A 22,569-nucleotide genomic window follows, 5' to 3' on the forward strand; every position below is an offset into this window, starting at 1 on the left:
TACATCATCGCGAAATGCAGTTCTTCGCCTGTCTAAGACCATGTAATCGGTTACTTCCCTCATGTAACCGGTTACATTACTGATATAGCAGAAAAATCACTTCTTTGCAGCACTGTTTTCATTCCAAGTGCGAACCCAATCATTTCAACACGTCCAAAATCTCATCACAGCACAAAATACACATTTATACATGTTTCTAACAGGTATTAACATCAGTAATCAACATCAAACATCATTCACAACCACACAATTGCATCATACATCATAATTTGAACCTAAAGTTCTACAAACCCCAAAATCCCAAACACCGACATATAATCCAATTCGGAATCCTAACATACGAAATCGATCGAATCATTCATAATACCCATAATAGAGGTTAATGAGAAGAATCCCCCCTTACCTCGATGTCGAATTCTTGGATGCTTTTTCTCTTCGCACTCGCTCTTCTCCCAATTTCACGTTCAACTCTTCTGCTCCCTTTTGGTTCTCTTTTCACAAAATACTCCTCTTTTCTATTTTATGAAAATATAACTTAATTTTAGAAAAGGGCTTTGCAACTGATACACCCCCAACTGCTACTTACAACACTGGCCCATTAGCCTTATTTCATCCATATTCTCAAATAATTCCATTTAATTCTAATATTTAATAAAAAAATTAATTAAATTAAATAAAGAATTTTATGGGGTGTTACAAATTACACTTACTTCGGTGAACTGTGTGCTGAGATGTTCTTATAAGCAAAATTGTGAAAATTAATGTACCTCCACTTTGATCCATGTAATGTTGCTTGATCTAGACCGTGATACTCGAGCTTCTCTTTAAGAGCGGAATACTTGTATTGATCTAACAACATAAAAACATATATTTAGAACAATCTCATAGAAATAATTAAATATACAAATACACATGAATATTTAGAACAATATCACTTACGTATCAATCATTAACTTCATATCTGAATAATTTGTCCATTCACCATCTACCGAATTAAGATAATACACCACTTCTTTGAAAGGATCAATAGCAACCAACAACCAGTGACGTCTATAAATTAAAACAAAAATTTAGATGGAAATTTTCAACACAAAAGATACAAAGATTAGAATGAACTTACAATGAAGTACTAACCATACAGGAATAGTATTATACGGTAAAAGATACAAACTTTATGTACTGCTGGTCATGAATCTCTCAACTAAGTGATATCTTACTGAATCTGAATCCTTAACAATTGACGCTCCGTTGACACGGGAGTCAGACACGAAATGGAATCTGTTTGACAATTGATTCCCGCGCATCAATTTTTCATACAAGAACCTTAAATAAAAACATAATAAACATTAGACTATTTTCATTGAAATGTGTAAATAAATTGTTCGACTAATTAAATAATAGATTGATCGCATTACCGGATGTATAAGTGTACAACACCGATGCCTAATTCTGTATGCTGAAAAATCTATTCCATTTCCTCTTATGCAATTGTTTTGGAGCAAGAAAAACCAAAGATTTCTTCCTCCATATCCATTTGACGAATATCACCATTTATCAAATCTGATGTTCCCACAAGAGTTTCAAGACACATCCAGAATCGAGGTATAAAAGGTTTTCTTGCCATGGTTCTTGGAAGATCCCTTTTCTTGTTGGGTACGCTACTAATTTTCTGGCTCACTTGTTGTGACTCTTGAGCAGGTACCTAAAAATCATATAACTTAGGTAAATTATAAAATCATGCAGTTTTTGAATTAAGATCATATAATTAACATTTTAAATGTACCTCTTTTTGTGATGCAACAGACTCGCTGTGCCGCAAAATCCCTTTATCCTTAGATGCGAATTTTGTAGGAGTCTAAAATTAACATGTAATAAAAATGTACGTAATGGTTCAAAATTGAAATTTAAATACTAAAAGATTCATAATGGTTTTCAACATACCACATCATCTATGAAAATGAGGTCCGACGACCATGCAACAAATGATCCTATTGCATCTCGCAACAATGTTGTCTCTGAAACAATGTCAGGTATCGATAGCAATTCATCTAGATCTAATGCAACATCAACCGATAATTTCAGATGTCCATCAGGGAGCGGTCTATGGTGAAGTAAATCTCCTAAAGTGTTATGCACTTTTCCCTTGCCAACTAGGCGATAAGTCGGTGACGATAAGTATAGCTGACAAGATGAAATATCCTAAACCAATATTAAATGTTACTGTTAATGTGTATCTATGCCAATTAAAATAAATATGCTAATTTAATTTCATAATAACATATATAATTACCTCGGAAAATTTATTTTGACAATTGATACTAGCTTTGTCACTAGTTTCTTTCACCTCTGAACTGCAATTTTCCGCCATATATCTCTCCTTACCGATTGAGATAGAGTCTCCTGAAATTCATTTACATATCGAAAATTATTAGTGGAGATAAAAATTTTATATATTAATAAACTTTTGATTTAATTAAAGACACAATGTTATACTTACACATTAATCATATATATATGTTGAACATCTTCCCTAACAACTCCATCCTTTGCCCACACGAGCTTCCTTCCACAAAACATGTGCCGGAAGTGATGTTTCGTCACTTTTCGTCTCGTCTAACTACGCATTGGCACAAATAATAAGATCATTAATTATAACACATTGAGACAATTAATAAGATCGTAGCATTTATATATACTTACAATTTTTTGCTGTAAGCGTGCATATCCCAAACAGCCTTTTCTGTATGGATACGTGGGTTTTGATGCTCTCTGGCGATTTATGTCACTCACTTTCTTGAATTTCTCATCTTCTATTCGTTTGGCTACAAAATCATCCCATTCTTCAGGTCCAATGAAGTTCCTATACTTCATTGGACGTTCCGCTTTAACAAAATTTCCTTGCTTATCCTTAAGATACTTGTTTGTTAAAAAAGCTCTCCACCCCTATGTCTTTTTCCGGCCAATTGAAGATAATACTTTTTCGGTTATCTTCAATGTTAAATACCTCTACGAAAAAAACATATGCATAGAGTGTGTTAGTATCAGTAATTTAAACACATTATCATCAACAAAAATAAAATAACAACAATCATATATGGCACCTTTATATCAGTCCAAATTCTATCTTTACCAGAATCCAACTCTTCTTTAGTCCATTTATCAGAGGTGATTGGAATGTGCATACGAGCAAGTGTACCAGTGTAGCTTGTCAACTTTTCACCATTAGGATCAATTAGTTGGTTATCATCATTTCAGTTTACATCATATTTTACTCCTCTATCTCTATCAAGAATGATTTTTTTTCATAATAGTTATGCCTCGTGTAATTTTTCCCTCTGAAGTCTTATCTGAAGCATTTGTATCTTGTGAGTTTTCTTGATTACTAGCCATTTTACCTGTAATAAAGAAAAATAAAAAATGAAATGTCAAATATAAAAATCCATAATCCATAAACCATATATTGAATATATATAAAATGACATATATTTAAAGTTTATTGAATGATATAGGCTATAATTATACTATTACCTTTTCACTAACGTCTCTTTCTTTTCTTGGTAGGAATATGTTCTACTCGTCTCTTAACAACGCGAACGGTTGGATTGATCCAAATACCCTCATTATGATCATTTCTAATATATGATTCATTCGCTATAATATTCTCATCTTGATCATTTCTAGTAAACGATTCAATCTCAACATTAATATCATCTTGATCTCAAATATTTTCATCAATTACTTTGTTAGATAAAAGAACTGTAGACCATTTCGTACTTGTCGGATCAGTGACATAGAACACTTGTTTAGCTTGAGAGGCTAGAATAAAAGGCTCATCTTTGTACCCCAACCTATTAAGATCCACTTGCAAAATTCCTGACTTATCCATTCGTATGTCATTATTATTTTCAACCCACTTGCAATCAAATATAGGAATCTGAAACTTTTCATAATCAAACACCCAAATGCGCTCGATATATAACCCCAAAATATGAGAGATTTGCAAATTTGGGGTTTAAGTCCTTCACACTTGATATGTGCATTGCTTCAGCTACCAAGGTGACACCACTGTTTTGCATAGTACTTTTATCATATTGTTCTTTGGTATAAAATGGGTATCCATTAATTGCGTATGCGCTATAAGAAAACACAACCAAACTTGGACCATATGCTAAACATCTCAACCTTTTGGTTATTGAAGCGGGATCTGAACGATACTTTGAATAAATATGTTCCTTAAACCATGGTATAAAAATTCGATTGTGCTCTCGTACTATCCAATTCTCATTTCTATTCGGATTTAAATCTCAGAGAACACCCTTGTGCATTTCAACATGCGGCTCAACCTCAATCTCATTGTGCAGAATATACAAATGTACTTGATCCCGTTCGACCCTTGATACTGTCACAACTTTATTTCCAATTAACTTTTTACCTTCTTTTTTTTCAAAAATATGAGATTTGGGGAGTCCAATTGATTGAACATTTGAAAGATATTCAATACAAAACTCAATCGATTCTTCAATAATGTATCGTTCGGCAATACAACCCTCTGGTCGACTTCAGTTTTTCACATACCCTTTTAATATTTTCATATAACATTCAGCAGGGTACATCCATCTCATATAAGATGGTCCACACAATTGTGTCTCTTTCACAAGATGAACAACTAGATGAACCATTATGTCAAAAAACGAGGGAGGAAAATACATTTCAAGATCACACAAAGTAATAACTATTTCTTTTTGAAATGCTAGTAAGATTGCAGGATCGATCACCTTACTGCAAATTGACTTGAAGAAAAAACACAGTTTAGTTATTGCGCTTCTTACTTTTTATGGTAGAAAGAACATATACCTATTGGTAGAACATGTTCCATTATAACATGACAATCATGCATCTTTAAACTCTTTAACTTGGGGTCTTTCATAGACACAAGTCTTCTAATATCTGATGAGTAGCCTTCTGGAACTTTAACTTCACTCAGAAACTTACACAATATTTTTTCTCCTTTCTAGATAGAGTATAAACAGCAGGTGGTAGATATGTTCGTCTTCCTTTCTTCACGGGTCCCAATTCAGTTCTCATTCCCATGTTTACCATGTCCTCCCTTACTTTAAGGCCATCCTTCGACTTTTCTTGTATATTGAGTAACGTACCAATAACACCGTCAAATAGATTGTTTTCAATATGCATAACATCAAAAAAATGTCTTACATACAATGACTTCCAATATGGAAGTTAAAAAAATTGACATCTTCTTCCATCCACTCTTGACAAGTGTATGTGCAAAAGGCTTGCAAAACTGAGTACTCACATCTTTCACCTTTTCAAAAATTTGATCACCTGTCAATATAGGTGGAGCTCTACGTTGTTTTGCCTCTCCATTGAATGCTTTTCTCCACCCACGGGAGTGATGGTTAAAATTTAAGAATCTACGATGACCGAGAAAGACATTATTCTGAAAAAGGTCCAATCGCGTCGTATCGGTTCCATCTTCACAAACAGGACACACTTTTTGACCTTTAATGCTGTACCCTGATAGATTTCCGTATGCTGGAAAATCATTAATTGTTCCAAACTATATCGCCCTCAAGTTGAAACTTTCTTTCCTATACCCATCATAAACCTCCACACCGTTCTCCCACAAAAACTTTAAATCTTTGATTAAGGGTGTCAAGTATACGTGTATGTCATTCCCTGGTTGTTTAGGCCAGGAAATTAACATAGATAACATCATGTACTTACGCTTCATACATAGCCACAGAGGTAGGTTATAAATCATATTAATCACAGGCCATGTACTATGCGAGATACTTTGAATACCGTGTGAGTTCATTCCATCAGTAGACAATGCCAAGCAAAAGTTTCTTGCTTCTTTTCCAAATTCAGGATACTCATTATCAATTTTCATCCACTATGGTGAATCTGCCGGATGACGAAGCTTTCCATCAATAATTCTTTCATCTGCATGCCAAGTCAGGTGTCTTGAATCAACTTCATTACGATATATGCGTCTATATCTTGGAATTATAGGAAAATACCATAAGACTTTTGTTGGAGACAACTTTTTCTTATATCGAGAGACACCATATTTAGGACACTCATTTAACGATGCATACTCGTTTCGAAACAAAACACAATCGTTTGGTCAGGCATGTATCTTATCATAGCTCATGCCAATAGAGCACAACATCTTTTTGGCCTTATATGTTCGATTGGGAAGAACATTATCCTCTGGTAACATATCTTTCATAAGGGCTAATAACTCTATGAAACTTTTATCCGACCATCCATTGCCCGCCTTTAAGTTGTACAACTTTAACACCGCAAACAATCTTGTGAATTTTGTACAACCATTATACAACGGTTTCTCTGCATCGCTTACCAACCTCTCAAACATTTTGGGACAATCCTTAAGATCTTCTTCAAGTGCTTCTGCAATCTCTTCGACTCGATCATAATCGCATGTATCTGTGCCATTGTCGTTTGAAGCATAGGTCGTATTATCCCCCGATTCAACATTCCCGTTACTTTTGTCACCATGCAAATTCCAACATGTATAACTTCTATCAATCCCATGCCTCTTTAAATGCAATGCCAACTGAACCGCATCAACCCGACTCCCATAACAGCAACCCAAGCAAGGACATGTCATTCGACTGGGGTCTTTGGCGTGCACAACAACAAATCTAACGAATTTCGATACCCCATTCTCGTACTCTTTCGACAATCGATTGACAGTCATCCATTTTTTATCCATGGTTTTACTACTAAGCTAAACAAAAACACTAATTAGTCACGCAACTACAGCAAAAGAACAACTAATTACCTATAGAGAAAGTCAACAACTTCTAAAACCACACAGTATAAGGTTCTTGGAAACGGTCAAAATTTAACTCTTCACAAGTAATCCCTAACTAGCAAAGATATTCCTGACCAACATTAAGATAAACAATAAATTTCAACATAATCAATATCATCTCAACTGAAATACACTAAACAAATAGTCATGCTGTAAATAAACACTAAAATAATAAACACTCGGATGATAGGAAATGATAATTGATTGCAAAGTCAATTGGAACATTGTAGCTTGTATCAAACATATCATTTTTCCTCTTCTGTGTTTGTAGCACCTAAAATTTAGGTTTAGCTGAAGATCTTCGACGGGGCTGTGCTTATTGGCTATATCTATATGGCTTGACTTTTTTAGCTAGCTGTCAATGTAATTTTTAGGCACCAGAGATAGGAGTATGATGTAGTGGATGGTTTTAGAATTTCTGTTTTAGTGAAATTTTCACTATAATAATGTACCATCAAATTAAAATTATTGATGAGAGAATATTGGTTAAAATTATTTTCTCTATAATATATATGACCCATTGATTTTATTTTCATTAATATTTGAGATTTGTATTTTCCACATACATACTAATTCTCAAGCACTATGAATACCAGGCTACCCACAAATTAAATTCAAAAGCCAATGCCTACAATCTAATACCAAAAGTCAATTCACAAATGAAACTAAAACCAATGAAACTCATGCTATTATTCAATCCAAAATCGAAACGTAGAAAATTGATTTTGAAGTAAGCTAAAATCAAACAAATCAAATCCGGGCAGCCAGGCCACCAACAACAAATTAAAGCTCAAAAACTCATGTTATTGTTCAATTTTAATTAGAAACATAGAAAACAGTAGAATCCTTAATATATTAAAACAAAATACAAGTTTCCCTCCTAATCCTTAATAAGTTTCCCTCCTAACTTTTTCCTAATCAGTCATGTGCATCGCACAGGTAAAAGTACTAGTTATCAAGTAGTGTACAAATACACAAGTTAACAATTACTTATTGCTTTTACTTTAACATGATAGCTACTAGCCACATCTTATGTTAGTTCTTTAGTTTTCCAGAAAATGCCAACTTGCAATTGCCAACATTAGTCTTGATGAAATCAAACTTAAGTCTTGTTTGGATAATCAACTAAATTAACTACTTTAAAACTTCAGCATTTATCACATGCTATTCATATAACAAAACCAAACAGTAAAGTGAAGTCACCCCACCATTTTTATGTATGCCATAAGCTATTTTATTAACAATTTCTGAGAGTTAGTACAAATAAGCTAAAAACAGCTTTTGGAGAATCATAAGTTGTTTTTATCAGCTCTCACAAACCATCACAATAGTGTTAATTTTAATAGGTCAAGTTAGGGTTTCAAAGAACAATAAAATGAGAGTACTCCGATAACTTGCAAATGTCATTTATGAAGATAGAAAAATAGTGAAAGATGAGAGAAGATTTACCTCAAAACGAATTCGAAGTTATTGTTGCTGAGAGGAGATGTTGTCGCCGCCTAAAGTGAAATCGACACAAGTTGAAACCGAGAAGGAACTGAGAATAGCCTTTCAGAAGAGATTTTCGTGAGTTACGGCGGTGTTGATGGAACTGAGAACGGCGGTGATCGGTGGTGAATGGGTTGAGCAACTGAAAATAAGGGTCGCGTAAGGGGTGGAACAAAAGATGAAGTTCGTGTAAGGGGTGGAACAACTGAAATCATGTTTTGTTATTTTAAGGTTTAAGAATTTTAATTATAAAATTTTAAAAAGGCAGCGCTTTTGAAAAGCGCTTTCTTAATGTTAAATTTAGCAGCACTTTTTTCTTAGAAAGCGCTTTGTTTTCATATGATTTTAGCAGCGCTTTTTAAAAGCATTTTCTAAGGTTAACATTTAGCAGCGCTTTTGTAAAAGAGCTTTCTAAGGTGCTTTCTTTAGCAGCGCTTTTTTAAAGCGCTTTCTTAAGATGACCTTTAGCAGCGCTTTCTTAGCGAATTTTTTTATAACTTATAGCAGCACTTTGTGATAAAAGCTCTGTCTTTATAGTGCTGCCAAAAGCAAATTTTGGACTAGTGACTATTAAATTTGCACTCGTTTTATTATAAATATATGCTTGTTTATTAACTCAACAGCATCTTTGAAATATTTTTATTGTTGTTGAAATATTTTAATTGATATATTTTTTAGAAATGCGGTTACACGGGGATGTGTATGGGAACTTAGATACCCATAAAATAAAAATACAGATATAAACATTGATGTTCATGCGGGTATGAGTTCGAGGATGAGGATTTTGTTTTTATATTGCGAATATGGGAGCGGGTATTATAGTATCCGCTCAAGCTCTGTCCATTGCCATCCCTGGAAACAATGGCTAATGAATGACTAAGCAATACAGATTCGACTGGATGAGCGTGGATTATATATAAATGTAATGTGCGTTAGAAGTAGCGTTTGGAGAGAGAAATTCAAAATAACATGTCAATTACAATAATACAGTAACAATTATAAATTTAATGTGCCTTATATGAGATTATTATTGGTTTGAATGTTGTACATGACGTCTTAGAGGAAGTTAGGGAAAATGACTTGGACAGGCAAACTCTTAACCGCATAATAGTAGGAAATTTTTATTGGGTACTAAAATAAAGAAAATTTCTTTACCCACCTCCTTATGGGGGGTTACCCCAGCGAAAACTCAAAACTGCCCCTGCTTCGGAAATGAACTTCCGAAGTTATTTTTTTTTTGATTTTTTTTTACTTCGGAAATGCATCTCCGAAAACACCACTTTTTTGGTATTTTCGGAGATGCATCTCCGAAGTCATAAAAAATTCAAAACCGTGAATATTTTCGGAAGTTCATTTCCAAAAATATTTCTGCATATATAAATTTCCCTCCTTCACTATTTCATCATTTTTCTCCAAAACTTCTCAAAACCCTCTCTAAAACCCAATCAATCTCCATCAATTTTTCGCCCTAAAATCAAGTTTCAAACCGTTGATCACGTTAAAGGGAGCATAGAAAGCTACAATTTCAGGTAAACATCTCTCATTTCATCCCCTATTTCACTACATTGATTCAACAAATTTATGCTGAAAACTGATATGGTTCGGAAGTCGACCATTGGAAGAAGCTTCGTTTTGATGATTTTGACCCGCCGAAAGAAAATGACTCCAAAATCAACTTCTCCGACGAGTTGGAAGTGATAATGGAGAAGTTTGCTAAAGCGGACGACACAACAAAAATGCACATAAAAGAACAATTGCGAAAGATCGCATTTCCGGAGACCACCGATTTGAAACCGCCATCTCAACCGGTTAAAACGAAAGGTGCACCGAAAAAGTCCAAAATTACACAAGATGACACGTCAACAAAACGATCTCCTTCCTACTTTGAACATGTTGATGCATCGTTTCCGGAAATTCATGAGACACCGAAGTCTAAGTGTAGTGGTAACAAAGGAGCCCGTATTTCGAAGCCACCTCGTACACCGCCGATCAAAAAATCACCAATTGTTTACATTGATGAGATGCCACTTTTTATGCACAAATATATCGATAACATCGTTGATGTTGGAGGCGACGACAATTGTGGATATCAGGCCGTTGCGGGTTTGCTCGGTAAAGGGGAAAATAATCACACTTTAGTCCGACGGGAACTCATTGCGGAGTTGACTTCGTATCGGGACATCTACGACCGACTATATGAAAATCAAGAAAAGTTTGCAAAAATTCATGATGCACTTGTTCCATCACTTACCGGTATCGCTCCGGTTTCGAAGTGGATGTCATTCCCCGATATGGGTCATCTAATAGCAAGTGCGTATGATATGGTGTGTATCGATTTGATGAGGTTTGGACTAAGTGAGACTTTCTTTCCACTTCATAGTCGACCGCCGTTGGACGCGTCGGGCCGCATCATATGCATCGGGTATCTACGATCGCGGCACTTCGTTCAAGTGTTTTTGAAACCGGGTTGTCCTATACCGGCTACTTCTTGTCAATGGACGGCACATCGTTCAAATGAGGCGGAGACTTGGCCGGATCCGTTCGTTTCGAGGATGGCGGAGTTTGAAGAAATGATGAGCAAAGAGCGCGAGCAAAATAGAGAGCGATCGAAGAACGTGCCTATTTTGGACTTAGGATCCACCGATTGGTTCGGTGAATTTTAGTTCGTTCCGGATCGTTTTTGTTTGTAACGATCATTTTTTGTATGTATTGTTGTTTATCATGTAAAATCGGACCGATTCAATACATATATAATATAAGTATGTTTTATGTTGTCATTGCCTATTTTATGCCTATTTTGTATGCTTTTGGTATTGTTTACACAAAACAGAATGCAATGCACAAAATGCAAAATTCACCTCTGTTTCTGCATAATTCGGAAATGAACTTCCGAAATATACATGTCTGGAGCCTATTTTCGGAAGTTCATTTCCGAAATGTCCCCTGAGGCAGGATAAGGTTTGTTGGGCCATCAATGCTCCAATAAGTCTATAAATACTACGCACTCTTCTTCATCCTCTTCACACCACAAAACACAAATGACACAAACCTACCCCCACCTAGCATTCGTCTACTTTGAAACCGGCTACCCGATGCCGTTCCAATTTCGCTTCTCGCGCGACACGCCGTTTGCGGAATTGATACCGTCGCTCAACACGCTTTTGCGCTATCCCGAGAATCGAAAGGTTGTCAAGCTCGAGTACCGCTCGCCATCGCTTAACGACGAGGGAGGCATTAAGTTCACACCTTTTGAGATCAAGAACGACGAAGATTTAGCGGTTATGTGGACAACGTTCGACCGATTTTCTTCGAAAGGCCCGATCGAGTTGGACGCCAAACTTCAAAGATCGGCGGACGACGTTATCAAAATGTTGACTCATCCCCACCTACCCGTATTCAACAATATGTAACTTTAATTTTCAGTAATATTATCGTTGTAATCTTCACCCGATTAAATAAAGCGAATCTGTCCAGACATAAATTCGGAAGTTCATTTCCGAATTCCATCATGGGGGTGCGTTCGGAGATGAACTTCCGAAACACCACATTTTCTGATAATGTAACTTTATTTCGGAGATGCATCTCCGAAACCAATATTTTATATTAAAAAAAACACGTTTTCGGAAGTTCATTTCCGAAAACACCTTTTTTCCAAAAAAAAGTACCGTTTCGGAAATGAACTTCTGAAACAAGGGGTAATGTTGTAAATTCACCAGGGGTGAGCAAGAAGGTTAGGAGGTGGGTGAAGAAATTTTCAAAATAAATGGGTCTGCAAAAAAATTCTTAATCCCAATATATAGTCTATGCCTTATATCGTATATTTGTTTAAATTGTCATTCATTTGTGGTTTACTTAAACTTAGGAAGCATGGGACCATAATTATTCAGCATTTATTGGGATAAATATGAATACTAAGTAATGGAGAAAAGTACAACATTTATTGGTAAAAATATGAATACAAGTAATTGAGAAAAAGACAGCCAAGATATCAAATAGAAACTCTACCCATGGTCTATTCAAAATAAAATTTGCTTCCTTTCTTGTTATCCACTTAATGCCAATCTATAACAAACTCTACATTCATGCTATTCTATGTTATGTTGAGAAATTATCTTTACACAAATACATATCAAATTATATATATATATATATATATATATATATATATATATATATATATATATATATATATATATTAGGTAATCGAAAATGTATATTTTAGTAGAAAAATAATGTGTATTCATGAATGATGTGGGTTAATGACATGATAATTTGATCATGAGGTAGGCGCAGGCATCAAGATATCTTTGGCTTTTTGGGATATTGATTTGTATCTCATATTACATCCACATATATGTATTGTACATATTTCCAAGTTTAAAAAAAAATGCAATTATTAACGTGATTAAACATTTTTTTTACAATTTTGTATCCGATAGAGATCATGAAGAAACGGAAAAGAGGAGCAGATTCAATTTATTTGATGACATTTTAAAAATAGAAAACTAAAAGAGAATTGTTATTACAAAATGAAACGGATCAAATTACTCAGAAATTTGAGAATGGTGGCGGCCGATTCTTTAAACTTAAGAATTTCCTCACGAGATATGTTGGCATTGGTTACTCAAGGCACACCTCCATGGCCCAATAATGCAGGTTCCACGACCCAATAACTGAGAAACACTTGAGATTGAATATTATAAATCATAACCTGGATGGATCTTTCTTTGGTCCTTCAAAATGGTTCCGACCAAATTTGCCGTTGAAAATGCTACAGCCCACGAAATACATCCCTTCAAACGCAATACCTCGTACCCTAGCTGTATTACCTCCCGGTGAATGTTCTTTAGCATCTCTTTCGAGTAGTCGGCATATTTCCCCTCCAAAAATTGTTCCGCCGACACTCCTCCAACCGTAGCACTAGACCACACTGCAACCGAGTTGTCCCCGTGCTCTCCCAAAATGTAGGCCTGCAGTTTATAATTTAAACTAGTCAGGGACCCGTGCGTTCGCACGGGTCACGCAAAGTCGATATGAATATTAAATAAATATTATATGTTTATAGTTAAAAAATATATATAAAAATATGTTTGAATTGAGAGAAAAAAATGTCTTAAATGATGAATGTCATATAAATATTAATTTCATTTATCAGGTTGCAGTACTTGTTAGGATATACAGAGAAATTATGTTGAAAATATATATGAGTATATAATGTAGTACACTTAACATAGACATATATAAAATCGATTATCTACCCGTGCGTTCTCACGAGTCGCGCAATATCGTTATAAATAGTAAATAAATCTATTATAATGATGGTTAAGAAATATATATATATATATATATATATATATATATATATATATATATATATATATATATATATATATATATATATATATATATATATATATATATATATATATATATATATATTAAGTATTCTTGCTTCAAAATAAAATTTGCTTTCTTGCTTATTATCCACTTAATGTCAATCTATAACAAACTCTACATTCATGCTATTCCTTGTTATGCTAAGAAACTATTTTTACACAAATACATACCAATTTAATATATATATATATATATATATATATATATATATATATATATATATATATATATATATATATATATATGGCATATCATATGAGAATATCATATCTATATGAGAATGTGAGAATGAATCTGAACCATTGGATTTTAAAATAAATGGTGGAGATTATAAGTGAATCTTTTTTTTCTCTCTCCTACTTCATTTATTTCAAGATGCATGAGAGAGAAAAAAAAGATTCATATATAATCTCCACCATTTATTTTAAAATCCAATGGTTCAGATTCATTCTCACATTCTCATATAAATATGTCATTCTCATATGATATGCCATATATATATATATATATATATATATATATATATATATATATATATATATATATATATATATATATATATATATATATGGTTTTGCTACAATAGACCCACTTGTTCTTATGAAGGTCTATTTTAGCAACATGCACCTTAGAGTGCATTTAAGTATTTTTTAGTTAAAACTTACTAAAACACACCTTCATAAAATTAAGTGTGTGTATTATAGCAAACCTCTGTGGGGTTTGCTATAATACACCCACTTATTTTTATGAAGGTCTATTTTAGCAACATACACCTTAAGGTGCATTTAACCATTTTGTTGTTAAAGCTTGCTAAAATAGACCTTCATAAAAACAAGTGAGTCTATTGTAGCAAAACCCATATATATATATATATATATATATATATATATATATATATATATATATATATATATATATATATATATATATATATATATGATATACATATTAGGTATTCTCAACCCGTCGAAAATGTATATTTTAATAGAAAAATAATGTGTATTCATGAATGACGTGTGTTAATGACATGATGATTTGATCATGAGATAGGCGCAGACATCAAGATATCTTTGGCTTTTTGGGACATTGATTTGTGTCTCATATTACCTCCACCGATATGTATTGTACATATTTCCAAGCAGTGTTTTAAAAACTGGACCGGACCGGCCGGTCGGACCGGTCGAACCGGGAACCGGCCAGGTAACCGGTCTGGTTCAATAGTCAGATCGGGTATGCCATCAAACTGGTGGGAACCGGTGAAAACCGGCGAAAATCGGAAAAACCGGAAAACCGGCGGTCTAATTGCTTTTTTTTGTTTTTTTTTAAACTTTTTTTAAACTTTTTTTTAAATTTTTTTTTAAACTTTTTTTTTAACATTTCTTTTAAACTTTTTTTTTTAATTTTTTTTTTTTAATATATTTAGTAGTGTATTACTTAAATAGCATTCTCACATAGTTTTTTTCGTTAGTGACAAATTAAAAACTTTATTGTCTATTTGTTATCTTTGCTAATAAATTTTCTTAAATAGCATAAATATATTAAATTTTATTTGATTTTCTTTTTAGGAGGATCCTATTTTGAATTAAATTTGGTACACATTAGAGATATTTTGTTATAAACTATTCAATTAGATTATGTTGTAATTAGACTTTGTTTGCAATTAGACTTTGTAATTTTTTACTATTTTGTTATGTGTGATACCTTTGTTTAAAATTTGAATTTAAGTTATGAAATTGTGAATTTATATATGATATTTTTAAAAAATTTAAAAGCTAGTTATATTTTTTTAGAGACTGAATCATCCGGTTCGACCGGTTTTATACCTATATAATGACAGGTCTATTCAACCGAGTTATCCGGTTTAATCCGATTTGGTCGTGCGGTTCGACCAGTGACCCAGTGGTTCGACCGATAAATCAGTGACCCAGTATCCTCACCGGTTTGATGACCGGTCCGGTTTTTAAAACACTGTTTCCAAGTTTAAAAAAAATGCAATTATTAACGTGATTAAACATTTTTTTTACAACTTTCTATCTGATGTAGATCATGAAGAAACGGAAAAGAGGAGCAGATTCAATTTATTTGATGACATTTTAAAAACAGAAAACTAAAAGAGAATTGTTATTACAAAATGAACCGTTTAAAGGATCAAATAACTCTGAACTTTGAGAATGGTGGCGGTCGATTCTTTAAACTTAAGAATTTCCTCACTAGACATGTTGGTATCCGTTACTCCAATCACACCTCCATGGCCCAATAATGCAGTCTCCACGGCCCAATAATGCAGGTAAACTGAGAAACACTTGAGATTGAATATTACAAAAATCCTTAACCAGAACCGAGACTGGATGGATCTTTCTTTGGTCCTTCAAAATGGTTCCGACCAAATTTGCCGTTGAAAATGCTACAGCCCACGAAGTACATCCCTTCAAACGCAATACCTCGTACCCTAGCTGTATTACCTCCCGGTGAATGTATTTTAGCATCTCTTCAGAGTAGTCGGCATATTTCCACTCCAAAAATTGTTCCGCCGACACTCCTCACTCCTCCGACCGTAGCACCAGACCACACTGCAACTGAGTTGTCCCCATGCTCTCCCAAAATGTAGGCCTGCAGTTTATAATTTAAACTAGTAAGGGACCCGTGCGGTTCGCACGGGTCACGCAAAGTCGATATAAATATTAAATAAATATTATATGTTTATAGTTAAAAAACGTATATAAAAATATGTTTGAATTAAGAGAAAAAAATGTCTTAAATATGAATGTCATATAAATATTAATTTCATTTATCAGGTTGCAGTACTTGTTAGGATATACAGAGAAATTATGTTGAAAAATATATGAATATATAATGTAGTACACTTCACATAGACACATATATAAAATCAATTATCTACCCGTGCGTTCTCACGAGTCGCGCAACATCGTTATAAATAGTAAATAAATATATTATAATGATGGTTAAGATATATATATATATATATATATATATATATATATATATATATATATATATATATATATATATATATATATATATATATATATATATATATTAGGTATTCTCGACCAATCGAAAATGTATATTTTAATAGAAAAATAAAGAAAATAATTAAGTAGTCATCTACCTGTGCGCTCACACGCGTGCACAATATCATTATAAATAGCAATAAATATTTACTCCCGTCCCTTTTATAACACTGCCTCTGGGAAATTCTTGCTTCCCCGTTCCCAATGCGTTCCCATGAACTCGGGGACCAAAGCTATCGGCTTTTATATTTTCATGGCTGGAAACGACGAGAATATTTTTCGCAAAGCGTTTAACCATATAATAGTAGTAAGTAGGATTTTAAGGAAATTTTTATTGGGTACTAAAAGTAAATGGGTCTATAAAAAAATTCTTAATCCCAATATATTATACTATAATTCAAATTCTTCCGGTCTAACAATATCCCATGGTCTACATCCTCAACATGATATCTCCAACATGGTATCTTTAATTTAAATTAAAGTCCATTTTTACAGCTGCATCATAACCATAACCTATTGGGGATGGAATAGCATTACCCACTTCTAAAAAACAACCTAAACAAAATGAACACATGTTAATGAATAATAATCACTTATATGAACCAACCCATCAAGGGCACATGCTAACATCCAAATTCATGTAATTTAAAATCCACACATTTTGGGTCATTTAAAATTAGAATATGCATCTCAGTGCAGCATAATAGCTTTCTGTCAGCAGAATGAGTTATTAGTTTCTGTCAGCAAGTTTATTAGGTTCCTGTAACAAATTTCAAACCAACTGTCATGCATAAATTTGATCTAATTATCCACAACTTCAAGAGTTATTGTAGACCTTTCTTGCACATTAATGGTTAGTAAAATAAGCGAGAAACTATATATGTGGTCCTGCACAATCACACAATAATGTGAAAAAAAGTGATGAGTTTTGGTAAATAATCTGAATATAGAATGTTATCAACTTACCATACATTAAGCCTGATGTTTGCATCAATGAGAAAGTCCAATATTTCTGCTATAATTTTTTAAAATCAAGAGTTTGCATCCATTTTCATCGCCAATTCAGCTCCATTCCTCCATTCTCAAACCATGACTACTGCAACAACATTCACACAAACATTAATAGCAAAAACTAAAAGGAACAACTTTATGACTAACAAATATTTCAAAATCAAATGTGAACAAAAAACAAACACTTGGTAGGCTATATTCACCCTTTTATGTTCACATCTTAAAATAAGATAGAAACTTAGACATTAACCTGACATCTTAAAATAATATAGAAACTCACCGATTCATTTACAGGACCAATATTTCGTCAACTTTCCCAATCTGAGTCATGTTTTGGTGGAAGACATTTGTTTCGTGCTCGGAACCATCTGTATTCTTCTCAATCTCCAAATGTCAACCACAACACAAAAATGAAACATCTCAATAGTGAAGAAAAAAAACCTAAATTTCAAAATTCAAGATGAAAAAGCAAAAAACTCAAAATAGGGTTTGATTTGAAAGTATCAAACACAATGTACCTTTGATTCCGAAGATCTTTGCAAGGATTTAAAATCAGACCAAATTGGACGATAATGGAACCATATTGATTGATGAAGAATAAAAGAGGAATAGAAAAAGAGAAGATGTTTATATAGTCAGTTATGCAATTTAAATTGGTTTAGCTATCCAAAGATTGACATAGAAAATAATGAAATTGAAAACAATCAATTGAAAACTGAAAGCACGTTTCCTGTGAAATATTGATTTGTGTAGTCACAATAAATTACATTGAGCCATGGAAACGAAATCGGGAAGAATCCAAATTTGTGCCTACATCTATGACTCGGTTGGTAGGGAAGCCAGAGATTTTTCAAGCTACATAAGTTAACACGTCTACGGGGTTCGACACTATGAGCAATATACAGTTGGGCGACCAACTGACCAAATCAGGTAGGATGGATTTGAAAATTTTGACGTTCTTATGAACATGGTCCAATCGTGACTCACCATATACCATGCGTGCCCCGGCGGTGATAATTATAATGCTGGAGTTAGCTGTGGCGGAGTACTCAGTCGATGCATTAATATGCATCCTTGGGAGAAAAGCCGCCGCATGATGCAGATCCATCATTTCTCCTTTGAGCTTATGAGAACTTTTGCTCACAATTACAAGATCGTCAGTGAGCTCTTGAGTCAATAATATTTGAATTACGGCCATCCCGACATTCCCCGCGCCAATAATAGATACTTTGTTGTGACTTTTGATAACTTGACCCGACCAAGACTCTGTCACGTGGAAGTAGCAACTAGTACAGACCTTTATGTGACGTATGGTAGGAGACAGTGGGAGTGATTGGTGTGGAATGCTTTTGAAATTTCTAACAAATTGAAACCATACACAAGTCATTTTTCCTTTATTAAATATAAGAATACTGCTAGGAGTTAGTATTGTGGAAGACGGGATAATCTCATGGACTGCATTTATAGTGGAATTTCCTTTATTATTAAATAACTATTATTATAATTACTATTTATAGTTGTATTGAAGAGAACCTCACCTCCGCTTACAATTACTATTTATAGTTGTATTGAAGAGAACCTCACCTCCGCCAAAAGTGTCTTTTCTTGGCAAATAAAAGTGGTTTATAATTCTATAATTTGATCTCTCCAATGGGAAGGGGTTGGAACTATTTAATGTCAGCACTGACTCTCAAATCAGGTTAGGCGGTTCAGTGGATCGGATATTAGTGGTGAAAAAAACAGTTTACGATTAGTTTGATTGGAAATATTAGCATAAAGGGATTTTTTTAGTTAAATTTACCCCTAAAATAGTTGCATTAAACTACTAAAAAGTGTAATAACTATGATGATTTTAATAATATTGAGGTTAAGAGCATTGAATATGAGAATAATGTTCTATTCTTGTCGAACCCATTATTTGAATTTTTTGAGCACTTTAAGGATGTTTTTTTTATGGTAAAGAAGTTACTATTACTTTAGAAGTAGTTGGAAAAATTGTGAGATTTATAGAATTTCGAAGGTGAAAATTTTAAAGATTTATAATAGTGATGAAAGCTTAAGTGTCTCAAGAGGAGAAAGCGAGTGTAAATGGATGTCTAAATCAAAGAGGTTTGACAAGTTAAGGATAAAATGTTTCACTTATCAAAAAATGGATCATTTCATGAGTGATTGTCCTAGGAAGAGGGACAATGATAATTCTATTCGGATTACAGTTGCCTCAGTTTATGGTATTTATGAAAGTGTTGATGTATTTGTAGTCTCGAGTTTGGAGACTGTAGAGGGTTAGGTAGCATACTCGGGTTGCTCTTATCACTTGTACTTAAGAAGAAGAATAAATTTGAGACTTTGAAGTCAGAGGAAAGTGGAGTAGTTCACTTTGGTGACAATAAGGCTTCCAAAAGGTTCATGGTATTAGTACGGTCCACACTAAAATGTTCGAAGATCGTGAATTTCTTCACAATGTTAGGTATGCGCCAGAGCTGAAGTGAAATTCGTTATACATAAGCATGTTTGTTGATCAAGACAGTACATTAAATAATACATTCTATGGTGGAGTTTTACCACAGTTGTAAAAGGGCTGTTATGAATCTTTAAAATCCCGTACCTTCTTTTTTTTTTTAAATAAAAAACAATTTATATATCCTCACAATTGGAATTTCCAATTGTGTAAAAAACTTCAACTGAACATGGGTTCGAGTCTCAGTATCAATTTTTAAATTAAAAACAAGCTACTTTTTTTGTGGTTGGATTTCACAACCATGGTGAAATGTTAAACTTTTTTTATTTTTAAATTAATTAAAAAATCGACGTCTTACTCAAAACAAAACAAAATAAATAAATAAATAAATAAATAAATAAATACGATTGTCTTACTCAAAACAAAAATAAATAAATAAATAGGATTTTGCCAAGATTGTATGTTTCAATTGTGAAAATATTTTTGCTCTTATTCAAGAAACAAAACTTTAGCCTATTCAAATAAATTAATCGAATCACATCATTATCACCAAATAAATTACACTTTTCAATCTTTTAATTTTTCCAGTCCGCTCTATTCTCCTATTCCCGATCCGACTAGTCTGACCGGCCGGATGACTTAGGATTTTAAAACATTGCTCCCCTAATTACTTGTGTACCTGACTTACATGAACATATAAACTCATTCATTCCATGTCACTGCCTTGCACAACACATTCACACATTGTCTTTCTACATATTCACTTGACACAATTGCACACTTTTTTTCTTTCTTTTTTTTTTTTTACTATTTCAACTTTAACTTTAACTTAATCTTCACAATTTTCAGTCAAAAGTTTAAGGTTGTAATCAGCCTACACATATCTAACAACTTGTATATATAGTCTCAATATTCATCATTAACACTAACATACAACTATACTGTAAAGTAATATAGATCATGTTTCTCAAACACACATGTCTAACTTTATTCATACAATTCACATTGCTAACAATACACACAATCAACTATTTGTGAGATTTGCGAGATTTGCAAGAACTTGAACCTGAACCAGGACCAGAACTTGAATGATAAATCTGGCCAAAACGAAAAGGAGAATCAGGACGGAAAAAAGAATTGTATTCTACATTATAATTAACTCTTTTCTGCCAGGGTTGGGGAGGTGGAATACTGCTAACCAGTGATTCAACCGTTTTAGCTCTCAACGGTGTCTCATAATCAATGCAACCATCTAGCCCTGCTCCATAAAATTCTTTCGCTTGTTCTTCTGTAAGGGGATAATGTGACACACCAATAATAGTTCCAGGGTACTCCATGGTTCGCAGCATCTTTGTCACCTGCATAAAACACATGAATAAATCATATTATGCATATGCCACATAAAATTAATATATAGAGACAAATGTAGTTACCTCAATTCCATCTTTGACGGGCAAAGTCCTACGAATGAGGATTAGGTCATAGATCCGATCATAAGAAATTATTTCTAAGGCTTCTTGGCCAGTTTTCACTGAACGAGTTTCCACATCAAGTGTTTTCAAAATATCTTCATGAGTCTTTCGAATGTGGTCATCATTGTCCACAACAAGTGCTCTTATTATTCGAGGGCCCGTTTGACGATCAGCGTCAATATCAGTGAACGTTATGACTTCGGATCCGTCTTTCATTGCATTGTCCATCTTTCTTAATTACCACCACTTGAATCTGTTAGATATATAAAAAAGAAAATCATTATTCCATCATATGTACAAGAAAGAAATATAAAGATCATATATGTGCACATTTCATAATATTGTGAGGTAGCACTAACCTTGCTCAATGTGAGATTGAGATTTTGCTTTCTTTCTTCTTCTTCTTCTTCTCCCGCAAAATTCTCAGATGAATAGAGGGAAATATGGATTGGCTGTGTAAAGAAATAAAAGAAAGTGAGTTATTCATGATAAAGATGCTTCACTTGCTAAAGCTATATATGTAATTAGAAGAAGTCAAGATGACGAAGTAGTTTGCAGTAGCACTTGCCTTGTGGAGAAGTCTTGATTCTGTGGGAGTGAGTGAGTGAAGAAACAAAGTAACTGTTGAATGAATATGAATGCTGAGACTTTAATCGTAAGAATTTTCAAGCCATGCTATCTAAATATATATGAATGATAATGAATATGAAAAGGAAGCAAAAATTTAGTTAGTTAGTTAGTTAGTTAGTGGGTAGTTAGTTAGGAAGTGTGTTTGGATTCTGTTCAACCAATTAACTGCCAAACTGATTAACTAACTCATGTTTTGTTTGTTACTGATTGATTCTATCT

The 22,569-nt window shown here is 33.6% G+C and overlaps 1 protein-coding gene and 1 pseudogene across 1 annotated transcript; both read right to left on the reverse strand.

The window, feature by feature from the left end:
* Window positions 1-15,754: 15,754 nt before the first annotated feature.
* Window positions 15,755-19,177, reverse strand: LOC131614701 (L-lactate dehydrogenase B-like; annotated as a pseudogene).
* Window positions 19,178-21,276: 2,099 nt separating this feature from the next.
* LOC131614703 (two-component response regulator ARR22-like) lies at window positions 21,277-21,948 on the reverse strand. The gene is made up of 2 exons (XM_058886261.1): window positions 21,682-21,948; window positions 21,277-21,606 (listed from the first exon to the last, which is right to left on the reverse strand). Exons 1-2 carry the CDS (start codon window positions 21,946-21,948, stop codon window positions 21,277-21,279), a joined length of 597 nt encoding a protein of 198 aa, XP_058742244.1.
* Window positions 21,949-22,569: the final 621 nt, after the last annotated feature.

Source organism: Vicia villosa, linkage group LG6 (genome assembly GCF_029867415.1).
Source record: "Vicia villosa cultivar HV-30 ecotype Madison, WI linkage group LG6, Vvil1.0, whole genome shotgun sequence".
Taxonomy (NCBI): Eukaryota; Viridiplantae; Streptophyta; class Magnoliopsida; order Fabales; family Fabaceae; genus Vicia; species Vicia villosa.